This window comes from Capra hircus, chromosome 15 (genome assembly GCF_001704415.2).
Source record: "Capra hircus breed San Clemente chromosome 15, ASM170441v1, whole genome shotgun sequence".
Lineage (NCBI taxonomy): Eukaryota > Metazoa > Chordata > Mammalia > Artiodactyla > Bovidae > Capra > Capra hircus.
The window spans coordinates 41,816,014-41,829,411 of NC_030822.1; the positions used below are offsets into that span (position 1 = coordinate 41,816,014).

Here is a 13,398-nt window from a genome sequence, read left to right on the forward strand (position 1 = left end):
AACCTGCTGGGCGTGATATAGTTTAGATCCTATAGTCATCCTTTTCAAGGAGCTGCAGTGCCTGGGTGAGTGAGTTTGTGAATGGCAGACCTTGATCCGCTTGCTCTCTCCAAGTGCTGGCTTTCTGCGCCCCCACCTCCCTGGACTGTCTGCACGCAGAGCTCCCAAACAAACTGGAGGCAGAATTCAAAAGCGGAAATCAAGCCTCCAGACTGCTAACCCCTAGCTTAGCCCCTGGTCCTCTCGGTGGCTCCCTTTGGGGACTGATCCCTTTAGCATTCTTGGCGCAGTCCCAACACTTTCCCCTCGGCCCCCCGCCCCCACCACTTGTGGATTGGATGATGCAGCATGTCAGCAAGAAGTCAGTAGTGCTTTGGGAGTCCCCTGGGAGGGCACAGGGTCCTGACCAGCCCAGTGCCTTGACAGTGGGCGAGGCCTCATAACCCCTCTTCCCATCATTTGATAAATAAAGAGCTGATTTTTCCATGTGGCGTTTGTCTCTCTCCACAAATGTGGAGGTCTAAGCACGGCCAAGCTTATCTATACAATGGACTTCCTGCTGGTGTTGGATCTACCCCGCTCCCCACTGTGTAATAAATTTATGTCGCCTGAGCACACAGATCTGCTGACGTCAGTGATCCTGGTGGCCTTGGCAGACCCCAGCTCCCCCAGCCTGGGTGGGAAATGCAGACATAAACCCTGGCTGATGTGAATCGAACATCCCCGATTACTGTCAGGCAGCCAGAACTGGGTGGGCCTTGAGGGTGTGGAAGTTCCTTCATCCATCAAATGTTTATTGAGGCCTCCTGTGTGCCAGGCCCCATACTGGACATGGAGATAGCTTTTGTGGAGCATTTCGCTGGCCTGGGAATCAGATGCACATAATTATAACACATGGAGCTTGGTTCTGGGGTGGCACTAAGGACAGAGCCTGTAGGAGGAATGTACAATCTGATTTGGGGCTCGGCCTCAGAGCTGACTTTTTATGAAAAATTTTCATTCCTTGGCACGGAACCCTCAGCAGTGAAGCCCGGATGCGTCTGGGAAAGGTGGAGAGCTCCTTTGGGTTGAGTTATTATGATGCTTTGCACACGTGGTCTGTCTGCACTCTGCCCACCATCCAGAGCGTCATCTGTGGGCAGGCCGGGAGAACCCTCTTCTTCGCCTGCTCCTCTGCCCAGGCATGCTGCAGCCGTGGTTTTCAGCTTCTTGTCAGAACTCCGAGTTCCCATGTTAATCATAACGAGTGTGTTCCTGGAGGAACTGGTCTTGCTCTGGCCAGCAAGCCTTCTCTCCTGTCTTGATAACATCTGTACCAAATTTTCTCCCTTTATATAATTAGGCCTGTTGGTATTTGCCTTAAGTATGACTGGTGTCTCTGAAATTTCAGGCCCCAAAGTATGAGCTGGGGCCCAGAGTGGTGGGAAAACCAAGCTTTCATTGGAGGGATTTCAGGTTTAGTTGAGAGGGCCAGAGATGGTACACCAGCGACTGTTTGCATGAGAAATGCACAGCAGCCCCCCAGCTGGTGGGAGTGGGAATCCTTGCCTTGCCGGGGGAGCAGTTCTGGGTCAGGCCTGGTAGATGGGAGAATGCAGGGGGCTCGCTTCCTCCCCTCCCTGCCTTTCTTCCCCCCACATCCTCCCGCCCTACTCCGTCTGTGGCCCTGGAGTGACAGAACTCAGCAAACAGGAAAAGATGCGCTAACTGCAAAGAAATGCAGTGAATCCAGACTTAACCCCAAAGCCAACCTCAGAGCGTCGGGGTTTGGAGTCTTGCTTTGAGATGCCCGTCATGGTCTGGCTATGTCCGAGCCGGAGGAGCTGTTTGGGGTGTGAGATAAAGAGGAGAGCTGGGCTTGGGGGAGTTGGTTCTCTGTAGTCAGCTCCAACCAGAAAGGAAGCATTAGGTTTTGCCTACCCGCTGCCTGTCTCTGGAGTGAATTGTATCTCAGTGGTGACTTCATTTCCCCTAACAGAGTTTCCACAAACTCTCTGGACGGTTCCAGCGAGTAAGCCACACTGATTGTGGTGTGGGAGATTCTGATATGCTTATTTGCAGTTTCCCTTTGGGAGTCTGGAGGCCCCAGATGAGTGATAACTGGATGATGGAACATTTGCTAGGGGAAGGGGAATGCATTTTTTTTTTTTTAAGATAAGGTTTGATCCCAAGCAGAAGGGATGTTTCCAGATGCCTGTGTGGTGTCAAGCAGTGATGTGTGGGGGCAGATCCCCTTCTCTGTGACTCTGGGGGGGTATCCCCAGTTAGATAGACCCCCCTCCCAAGTTGAACTCTTGCCTCTTAAAGGTGCTTCAGGACCTGTCCAGGGGTAGGGTGGGCTGCTGCGAGGGGGGTCTGTCAGCCAGACCTGTTTTTATTGGATCAGTGATACTCATAAGATTTTATTTGAATAGAAGGGCTTTTCCCCAGTATAAGTAGCTGGTTAGGTCATTATGTGTCTTCTCTTCTTTCCTAAATGGCTGTAGCTTTCTTGGGGAAGGACCCCTGTCTTGTTCAGTGTTGCAGGATCCAGAGACCGAGTTCAGGACTGGAGCAGAAACCCCTTCCTGTCCCTTCTGCCCACGCAGTCCCAGTGCCTTCAGGGCCATGACCATACCCCTTCGCTTGACTTCTCAGACTCTCAGCATCTAGCTCCAGATGAATCCTGGTCTCTCTTCTCTCCTTTCCCCCAAAGTATCCTTCTCTCCATCCACCTGGACTAACAGGTCAAATGCCAGAGCTGAGATTTAAGCCCAGTTCAGTTTAACTCTGAACCTCACACCTATCTTACTGTGCCTTCCCTGAGTCCTTCGTGGACTCTGCATTCTTCACAGGATTTGGCACAGTGATTGGTGTGGGGTAAACCCACAGGTAATGTACATGGGATGTATGAATGGCGGGTCCTAGTAAATGTTCGATTTACACTGGTCAATTTGGGTGCGTGTGGGTTTGCTCCCCAGTTACATTGCTGACTAGGGAGGAAGTTCTGTCCACAAGGCTGGAGGCCACTGAGTGTCTCTCTCCGCTCTCCCCTTCTCAGTGTCTCATCATTGGGGGAGGACCATGTGGTCTGCGCACTGCCATTGAACTTGCCTACCTGGGGGCCAAAGTGGTTGTGGTGGAGAAGAGGGACACTTTCTCCCGGAACAACGTGCTGCACCTCTGGCCTTTCACCATCCACGACCTGCGAGGCCTGGGAGCCAAGAAGTTCTATGGGAAGTTTTGTGCCGGTTCCATCGACCATATCAGTGAGTGGAGCCAGCGGTGGCACCCCGTGTGGGGAAGGGGCTGACCTGGGGTGGGGTATTTCTCCACAGTGTGGAATCCCCAGGATGTTCCATCCTGCAAGTCTCCGGGGGCTCCTCACATCCAACCGACAGACATTTAGTGCCAGAGCCTGTGCTGTGCCCACTAGGCTGGAAGCACCATGATGCCAGGGACCATGGTATGTCTTACCACAGTATCTTTAGGGCGTAAAATGGCGCCTGACACATAGTAGACGCTCAGTGCACTTCCGTTGAATGAATGAATGGATGATATATGGTAAACAGAGGCAGAGGTAAGTCATATAGTTTCCTGCACCAGGTTTCCTTGAGCTTTAGAGAGAGAGGCCATCCTGATGGGGGTCCATCCAGAAAAGGAGGGGGACTGGGAAGGTGGATTTGGGGTCCTGGGCCATCCTTCAGTGATTAGTAGGGTGAAGTGAGCCCTGAGGCGCCTCCTGTGCTGATGTCACTTAGGCCTGGGTCTCTCGAGGTAGGATCTGTGCAGGCAGGCTTTGGGAGAGAAGCCTCCCTCCTCCTCATGCTTTACAGGGAAGAGGTCTTTTTTTTTTTTAATTCATTTGGCTGCACCAGTTACTTACATCACTCAGGATCTTTAGCTGTGGCATGTGGGATCTAGTTCCCTGACCAGAGATCAAACCTGGGCCCACAGCATTGGGAACCTGGACTCTTAGCCACTGGACCACCAGCGGGGGAGTCTTTAGTCATTTTATATACAGCAATCATAACTCATAAAAGTCAGGGAAGTTACTATTGTGGGGAGAGTTAAGGGTTTGAGTAGATTTGGGTCCATTTTCTGTGTGACTTGGGTCAGATTTCTCACCTTCCTCCAGCCCCAGTTTTGTCTCCCCTAAATGTGATCGATGCCTGCTTACCAAGAGAGCTGAGAGGATTGATCAAATGAGGTCACGTGTGAAATGTGCTTATCACTGTGCCTGGCCGGTCTAAGTGTTCAGGAAGCGCCTTGCATCCAGCAGGGTACAATGAGCAAGAAGCAGCCGGGATCCCCAAATTCAAATAAATTCAGAGCTGCAATCTCTCAACCAGTGAATGGAAGGAGAACCCTGAGACCCACGCTCTTATGAGGACAGGCACTGATGGGAAAAGGGTGTGGGGCTGGGGCGAGAACAACTGGAGAGAATTAGCAGCCAGACAGGGTGTAATTTAGTCAGATACAGGAGACCTTACCAGCAGGGGCCCAGGGTTTGTTCCCGCCCTGGGATGAGAAAATTCCAAGAGTCCAATGGAAAGAAATCTGGATTTGCCCAGAAGGCTGCAGTGTCAGCTTTCCGGATATTCCTTACCACCCACGGAAGAATGTATGTTGGTACCAGTTTAGAATGACAACATTAAGCACCACTTTCCCATCGAGCCTTCTTGAGAGGCAGAGCTGATCACCAGGAGGCCTCAAAGGAGGCCAGGCTGCCTTTCTAGCCAGGGGGCCCCTCACTGCTCCGTTTACGGGTCCCCCACTTAACCCCTGGTTCTTGTGTGTGGAAACACGGGCAGGACTCTGAAACTGAGATTCAAAGTTCAGAGTGATCGTTGTCAAGGGCAACTCTAGTACCCGTGGGGAGGCAGGGAGAATTTATTGAGTACCTACTGGGTACTGAAACCAGATAGGCTGGGAACCTTGAAGCCATGAGGGGAAGCCTACCCGCCCCCAAGGCCTATTTCCTGGCATGGACTCTTGAAGCACCAGCTGATTGGCTCCCTTTCAAACTGGCCATGGTCTCCAGCCCCAGCTGTGACCTGGTCTTCAGCTTTGCTCAGCAGTTTTCCACTGGTCCTGTGTCAGCATCCTCCTCCAGTTCCCACCGTGGCCGTCCCAAGCCTCCACCACAGCCTCCTCATTCTGAGCAGATGGCCTCCTTCCATCCGCTTCCCTCCAATGCTCTGCAGAAGAGAAGCCACCGGCGGGAACTCCCCCTGCCAGGCCCTCTCCTTCCTCCTGCGCCCTCCTCTCCCCAAGTGCCCTCCCTCCCTCTCAGCCCCAAGTCAGAGGCAGAACTGGTCCTCCCTCTCCAACCCTAGAGGCTCTCAGTTTCCTTCTCGCCTTTTCCCCTGCCCTTGCCTCACTCAGCCCCTCCAGTCCTCTGATACAGCCCATTACTTTTCTTCACCTCAAAGTGCTCATTCTAGAAAGAGGCGACTTAGACTTTGCCTCCACTTTCCACTCCTGCCGGCTTCCACTGTGGTCTGGTTTCTCCCCAGCACTGTGCTAAAGGGACTCTCTCCAGAAGCTTCCCCTCCTCCCGTGCCCTGGCCTCTGCAGCCTTCATATTCTTAGTCTCTCCATAGAACCTAGTGTTCTTGGTCCCTCCACCCTTGGCTTTCAGGACTGCAGCTCAGACCCTGTTCTGCTACCCCGCTGGCCCCAGCTACCAGGTCCTGCCCCATTCTGTTTGCCCATGTTTCCTCCATTAGATGGGGTTCCATATCTCCTGGGCCTGGTATGGCTCTGTGTGATGGTAGATGTTCACTAAATGCTCAAGGAGTGAAGCCCACAAAATGCAGAGGGACCCACAGGTAATCTGAAACTTTGTGCTCTCAGAAATGTATTTGGAGGCATGCCCATTTGTGCTCAATGGCAGGGACAAAATGGAAAAACAAAGAGCCACTCATGGGGAGAGTTTGGGAGAGTGGGTAGGAGGTGGAAAACATGAGTCTAGCTTTGTGGGGAGGATTCCCCACTCCACCCATTACCAGGGATGGCTGAGAGCTCAGGCAGAGTAAGCCATTTACTCTCTGACTGTACGTATTAACTCATTACTCGCTCTCTGTTTACTTCTCTTTCCACCTTCGTCTTGTCAAACCCACAGCCCAGCTCAGGAAGGAGACAGAAAAGAGAGTCACCCTCAGGATACCGGGTGTCACCCACCTGACAGCTAGAGCATAGTCTTGCGGTCAGACAGATCTGGATCCACATTCCAGTTTTGCTCCTGTGTGAGCCTGAGAAAGTCACTCAGCCCTCAGTTCGGTTCAGTTCAGTTCAGTCGCGTCCAACTCTTTGCAACCCCATGAACTGCAGCACGCCAGGCCTCCCTGTCCATCACCAACTCCCAGAGTTCACTCAGACTCACATCCATCAAGTCGGTGATGCCATCCAGCCATCTCATCCTCTGTCGTCCCCTTCTCCTCCTGCCCCCAATACCTCCCAGCATCAGAGTCTTTTCCAATGAGTCAACTCTCCGTATGAGGTGGCCAAAGTATTGGAGTTTCAGCCTCAGCATCAGTCCTTCCAATGAACACCCAGGACTGGTCTCCTTTAGGATGGACTGGTTGGATTTCCTTGCAGTCCAAGGGACTCTCAAGAGTCTTCTCCAACACCACAGTTCAAAAGCATCAATTTTCAGCTTTCTTCACAGTCCAACTCTCACATCCGTACATGACCACTGGAAAAACCATAGCCTTGACTAGACAGACCTTTGTTGGCAAAGTAATGTCTCTGCTTTTGAATATGCTATCTAGGTTGGTCATAACTTTCCTTCCAAGGAGTAAACATCTTTTAATTTCATGGCTGCAGTCACCATCTGCAGTGATTTTGGAGCCCCCCAAAATAAAGTCAGCCACTGTTTCCCCATCTATTTCCCATGAAGTGATGGGACCAGATGCCATGATCTTTGTTTTCTGAATGTTGAGCTTTAAGCCAACTTTTTCACTCTCCTCTTTCACTTTCATCTTTTTATTGAGCCTCAATTTCTCATCTCTAAAACAGGAGTAATTATCCCAAAGGGCCACTGTGAGGGTTAAATGAGAAAGCAGTGGAAGGGTTAAATGAGAGAACACAGGGTGCTTGGCACATAATTAGTGCTCAGTAGTGTTCATTATTGGCACAGGCATACCCTGGAGAAATTGCAGGTTTGGTTCTAGACCATCAAAGCAAAGCAAATATTGAATAAAGCAAGTTACATGAGTTACAGTGCATGTGAAAGTGATGTTTACACTATGCTGTAGTCTATCTGGTGTCTATGCATATAGAATTAGGTGTAAAAAAGCAATGTAAATACCTTAATTTAAAAATACTTCATTGCCAAAAAAAAACTGCTAGCCATGATCTGAGCCTTCAGTGAGTTTTGTAATAGTAAACATCAAAGGTCACTGATCGCAGAACACCATAACAAATATAATAATAATGAAAAAGTTTGAAGTATTTCTAGAATTGCCAAAATATGACACAGAGACACACAATGAGCAAATGCTGTTGGAAAAGTAACACAGGTAGACGTGCTTTTGATACAGGGTTGCCACAAATCTTCAATTTGTAAAAAAACATAATATCTAGAAAGCGCAATAAAGCAAAGTGCAGTGAAATGAGATATGCCTCTATATTGTTATGCTCAGAAATCATATGGTAATTAGATAGTGTTCTGCATACAAGAGGCACTCAGACATTGTTAATGACAGTTCATCTCTTTCAACTTCCTTTCTAACAGGTATTCGTCAGTTGCAGCTCATCCTATTCAAGGTGGCCTTGATATTGGGGGTTGAAATCCACGTGAATGTCGAGTTTGTGAAGGTTCTAGAGCCTCCTGAAGATCAAGAAAATCAAAGTACAGTATAATTTTCCTTTTGGTCTAAAAATCAGATATTGTGAAATGGAAACAACATTTGGAACTCCCAGAGGATGACTCTGTAATAATTATTCTGGGCTGTTTGACATAATTCCGTCAAAGGATATTTTACTGTTTTGGATCGTTGCTGTCACTTTAGGTTTGTTCTTCAGCTCCCAGGGGATGTATTAGAGACATGAGTTTGATCTCTGGGTAGGGGAGATCCCTTGGAGTAGGAAATGACAACCTGCTCCAGTATTCTTGCCTGGAAAATTCCATGGGCAGAGGAGTTTGGTGGCCTACAGTCCATGGGGTTGCAGAGTCAGACACAGCTGAACACACACACACATTAAACCTGTAATTTGGTTACCCTGTCACTAGGAGGCAGTGCTTTGACAGATGAAGTCTAAGTAGTAAGTGGGAAAGAAAACAGATTTGATTATCTGATAAAATTCATTCACATGCTCTTCAAGCTGTGTGTACACAGATATGTGAATATACTTACTGTACATGTATGATATTTTAAAATCTAGTAAATAAAAATGAAGTTTTGAGAGCAAATGTGAAATAAATGTTTGAAATATTATTTGGCCTATAATATTTTTTAAGCTTTATTGGAAAATAATTTATAAACCATAAAATTCATCCACTTTAGGTATGTCATATTGAGTAATTTTTCTCTTGTTCCTTTTAGTATTTTATAAAAATTCTGATCTTTTATACTCACCATGGCCAGAGTTTGTTCATGATGCCTCTATATCTTAATATCAAACTCTGCTGCTGCCGGAAAGGGCTTTCAATTCTGGGTCCAGTTTTGTGTCGGAGACCTTGTAGTTTCACACATAGGTTACAATCCTGATTTCTCCTTCCTTTGCCCAGAATATTGACATTTTAGGGGAGACATTAGTTGGCTTTTGTGGCAGGACAATATGTGTGATTTGACTCATGTCAAATTATGTGCTCTTAACCTTTCCCAGATCCCTGTGTGCTGTGCTTAGTTACTCAGTTGCTTCTGACTCTTTGCAATACCATGGACCGTAGCCCGCCAGGCTCCTCTGTCTATGGGGATTCTCCAGGCAAGAATACTGGAGTGGGTTGCCATACACTCTCCAGGGTCTCAAACCAACCCAGGGATATTCCCAACCCAGGGATCAAACCCAGGTCTCCCGCATTGCAGGCAGATGCTTTTCCTTCTGAACCTCCAGGGAAGCCCAAGAATACTGGAGTGGGTAGCCTGTCCCTTCTCCAGGGGATCTTCCCAATCCAGGAGTCAAACCAGGGTATCCCAAACTGCAAGCAGATTCTTTACCAGCTAAGCTACCAGAGAAGCCCTCCCAGATCTGTAGTGGGTGTTAAATTCTAATTATGGGTAACCAGCAAGATTTCACCTGAGAATTGTTTCACAGACTCCCAGCCTTTATAGAAACCAGTAAAACCAGGCATGGAATTAGCACAGCTGATTTACCTTTTCCGGGACTGAACTGAAACTAAGCCAGAAGGACTCCAAACACAAGTGTGAATCTGAACAGTCTGAGTCTTTCCTTTGGAGCCTCTATCTGGGGTGCCTGTACCTGGTGGCATTGTCCATTTCTCATGGCCAACACCGGGGCGGGGGAGGGGCATGTAATCACTCTGTCCTCCCATCTCTCACTGCCAACTCATCTCATTTATCTGTCCTGGCAGAAATTGGCTGGCGGGCAGAATTTCTCCCTGCAGATCACTCTCTGTCGGAATTTGAGTTTGATGTCATCATTGGCGCGGATGGCCGCAGGAACACACTGGAAGGTGATGACTCTTCTTAGGGCTGAGAATGGAGGGATGGGGGTGGGAAAGGGTGTATCAGGAAAGGCATGAAGAATGGGTGTAAGATGGTAGGTGCCAAAGCTGGATTGGGGGTCTTGATAGAAGCGCAAACCACCCTGCTCTGCTTGAGGCTGAGCATTTAGAGAAAACCATTTAATTCTCATTGAAGCTCTGTAATTTGTGAGTAGTAGGACCTCTCAGAACATTGCTATAAGGACTGGTCTAAGACTCGTATGTAACCATTCTTTTTAAAGGTTAAACATCATGGAAATTAAAAGAAAAAATCAATATACATTTATTGAACATCTGCTAGTGTGCAAGCCAGGGTGCTAAGTACTTTCATACTTCTTCCGACTAAGAGAATCATTTTATACTGTTGATGGTACTGGCTTACTGTGAAGTATAATACGCTAGAAGGAGGACCGCATCTCTTCTCATAACTTTACAGCATGCTCACTGCTGGTCAGTGAGATAAGTTTAGCCCAGACTCAAGGAATAAAACCACACCTCTCTGCTTCTAAGTTTGGAAGCGTAACACGTTTTTTAGGGGAGAATCCAGAATCTATTAGGACCCTGGTTTGAAGACAAACTGGTCCCACATGGCATCTCTTGGGCTGAGGACAGGTCTGTTTTTCAAGCTTGCCTTGCTCAAAGGCTACAGCCTGCAGATGTCTGCCGGGGAGGGCACCTTCACTGAGGACAGAACACGCTCCCCGAACTAGGGTTGGTCTGCCAGACCTCAGGAAGTGTGGTCCTCCTAGCCAAGGCCCGTCCCACCTGCTGTACAGTGCTGCTCCTTTCCTCTCCCTTCACTTCCACACCCACTCCCCCACCCCAAGCAGTCAGTATTGGATATCAATCAAGAAAATGTTTAAGCTGCCCACCTGAATGTTGTACTGTGCATTTATGAGGCCATTCTGATGGTTTGTAAGTCTGAATATAAAAATCCAGGATCCACGCCCACCTTGAGGATGGTTTGACATTTTGTTAACATAAGTAGGGCAGGAAGGGAGAGAACCATCTGAGCAACTTAAGACCAGGTAAGCAGACGAGAGCAGATTTCTCAAATGGCACTCTTGGCATCTGGGGCCAGGTAGTTTTTGTCGTGGGGACTGTCATGTGTGTTGTAGGATGCTTAGCGGCATCCCTGACCTCTACCCACTAGACACCAGCAGCGCGCTTAGTTGTAGCAACCAGAACCATCTTCACACTTGGCCAAATGTCCACTGGGCGGGGGGGCAAAATCACCTCCAATTAAAAAATACTAGAGACTACTGACCATCATTGACCACTACCACAAAGGTCTAATGAAGAACCAAAATGAGAGAGTGTTGAACAGAAACTCAAGATTTTTAGTCAAAGAGATTTTCGGCAAAGAAGTTTGGAATCACCATCCTAGTGGTACAGAACCTGCCTGCCAATGCAGGAGACACAGGTTTGATCCCTGGCTTGGGAAGATCCCCTGGAGGGAGGGCATGGCAACTCCACTCCAGGATTCTGGCCTGGAGAATCTCCTGCAGGGAGGAGCCTGGAGGGCTACAGTCCATAAGGTCACAAAGAGTGGACTGGATTTAGCATTACCATGAGTCTTAGCATATGAAAAGGGGAGGGGAATCCCGACTGGTGCTGAAGACAGTAGTTATGTCTGCTAGCAAGATAAATGCCTTGAGTTAAGCTAAGTAAACAGCAGTCAGTACCTGGGGCTGGGGTGGAAAGGAAATTCCAGACTGAAGGAAAAGACAAATGCTAAAAAGTAAGGGGATTAGAAGGTGGTGGTCCATTGAAATGGGACCACCTGTTGGTGATCCTATGTGTAATCGCCCATGATATTGTGATTTATAATAAGGCAAATATATCTGGGTCTTTGTCCCCTTTCTGGCACAGCTCCCCAAACCCTTGGAATTTCCTGAGTGATAAGCACAAGAGGAGCATCTTTTGTTATGATATTTGTCTTTGGTTCCTGAAAACATTTCAGAACCATAAATGTGAAATGGCTGTGTTGTTATTCACAACGAGCTCCTTTCCACCACACCTGAGTGTATGTTAATGAAGTGAGTTTTAGAAAGCACCTAAGAAAGGGAAGGGATTTGTTGCCCAGGATGCCAAAAAAAAAAAAAATGATTAGAGGGTTGGAACTTTTAATCCTATCTCCTGACCTCATAGGAGGGGAGAGGGGCTAGAGATGGAGCTCAGTGACTAGTGACATAATCACTCATGTGTCTGTAATAAAGCCTGGGGGGAAAACCCGAGGGAAAGGGTGTGGAGAGCTTCTGGGTTGGTGAACAAGTGGAGGTTTGCAGACAGTACAGTGTAGCATGCTTGGAGAGGGTGTGAAAGCTCTCCCTTTCCCTACACCTTGCCCTAAGCTTCTCTTCCACTTGGCTGATCCTGAGTTATTTAGTAAGATACTCTCTGAGTTCTGAGAGCCACTCTAGAAAATTAATCAAACCCAGGAGGGAGTTCTTGAGCCTGCAATCTAGAGCTAGTTAGTCAGAAGCATTGGTGACGACAAGGGCTTATAACTGGCATCTGAAATAGAAGACTGAGCTCTTAACCTGTGGGATCTGATCTTATCTCCATGTAGGTAGTGTCAGAATTGAGTTGAAGTGTAGGACACACCACTGCTATCCTGAAATTGCTAGTTGGCGTGTGAGGGAAAAGGGAGGGGGGGAAACAACCACACTGTAATTGGGTATAGAATTCTTATGGCCGTTAAAAAAGTGATTTCAATGTACACCATTGAAAACTATGAGAACCTCAATTAGTCACTGAACTAAAACAATTGCAAGTTAGAATTGCATCTCTCCATTATCCATATATGGAGTGAGTACTAAAGGCCAGTCACTGTGGGCTGGAGACAGAAAGAGAATTTGTTAAAAATCTCTGTCCCACAGGAATTCAGTCTCATAATTCTACTTATCAAATGCGGAAAAACATGAAAAATGCTATCACAGTGGTTTTAATTGTGTAAGTTTAAATTGCATGTGGGTCTTTCATGAGGCTACCTTGCAGCAATGTCTCTATCTGCTTCTTCTAAAGATAATCTTTCCATTGGTGGTGGGGGGTGGTTTCAGGATGGTTCTAGGGCATTACATTTATTGTGCATTTTATTTCTGTTATTATATCAACTCTACCTCAGATCATCAAGCATTAGATCCCAGAGGTTGGGGACCACTGTTCTAAAGGATGAGCCCTGTGATTGCCCACTGGAGAAGCACACTGTCGTTTCGGAAGCCTAGCCAGGATAATTGGTCCTAGAGATTTGGGGGAAGAAACAAGTCCCACTGAGAAAGGCCTCCAGTGGGTTTCTTCCTCAGGGACAAACCTTAGCATTTCTGTCTGCGTTTATACTCTAGATCCAAAATTCTGGTTTCACTGTCCCATGGGCCATCTGAGAGTAGCTTTCTCAGTAATCTTTTCCAGTTTTCACATCAAATCCAGAAGAAAGACTCACTTTTCCCCTTTACCTCACACAGGGTTCAGAAGAAAAGAATTCCGTGGGAAGCTGGCTATTGCAATCACCGCCAACTTCATTAACAGAAACAGCACAGCTGAGGCCAAGGTGGAAGAGATTAGCGGTGTGGCTTTCATCTTCAATCAGAAATTTTTTCAGGATCTTAAAGAAGAAACAGGTGGGACCTTCACCTTTCTCCAAATCAGGCTATTGTTCATGCTTCTCTGTTCTGTATAGGGGTTGAAGTGGGGTGGAATGGGGAGGGGTGGGGGCATTTGGCTTTCCTAGCTCTTGGCACCAAGAG

At 47.7% G+C, this 13,398-nt stretch overlaps 1 protein-coding gene across 14 annotated transcripts in view; it reads left to right on the forward strand.

Annotated features, from left to right (window-relative positions):
- Nucleotides 1–13,398, forward strand: part of LOC102172084 (protein-methionine sulfoxide oxidase MICAL2) — a 239,835-nt gene that overhangs the window by 91,764 nt on the left and 134,673 nt on the right. For all 14 annotated transcript variants that reach the window (XM_018059551.1, XM_018059553.1, XM_018059554.1 and 11 more), the window contains exons 4-7: nucleotides 3,041–3,248; nucleotides 7,721–7,837; nucleotides 9,521–9,622; nucleotides 13,117–13,272. In XM_018059551.1, coding sequence (XP_017915040.1) covers nucleotides 3,041–3,248; nucleotides 7,721–7,837; nucleotides 9,521–9,622; nucleotides 13,117–13,272 — 583 coding nt within the window. The remainder of the gene's footprint in view (nucleotides 1–3,040; nucleotides 3,249–7,720; nucleotides 7,838–9,520; nucleotides 9,623–13,116; nucleotides 13,273–13,398) is intronic.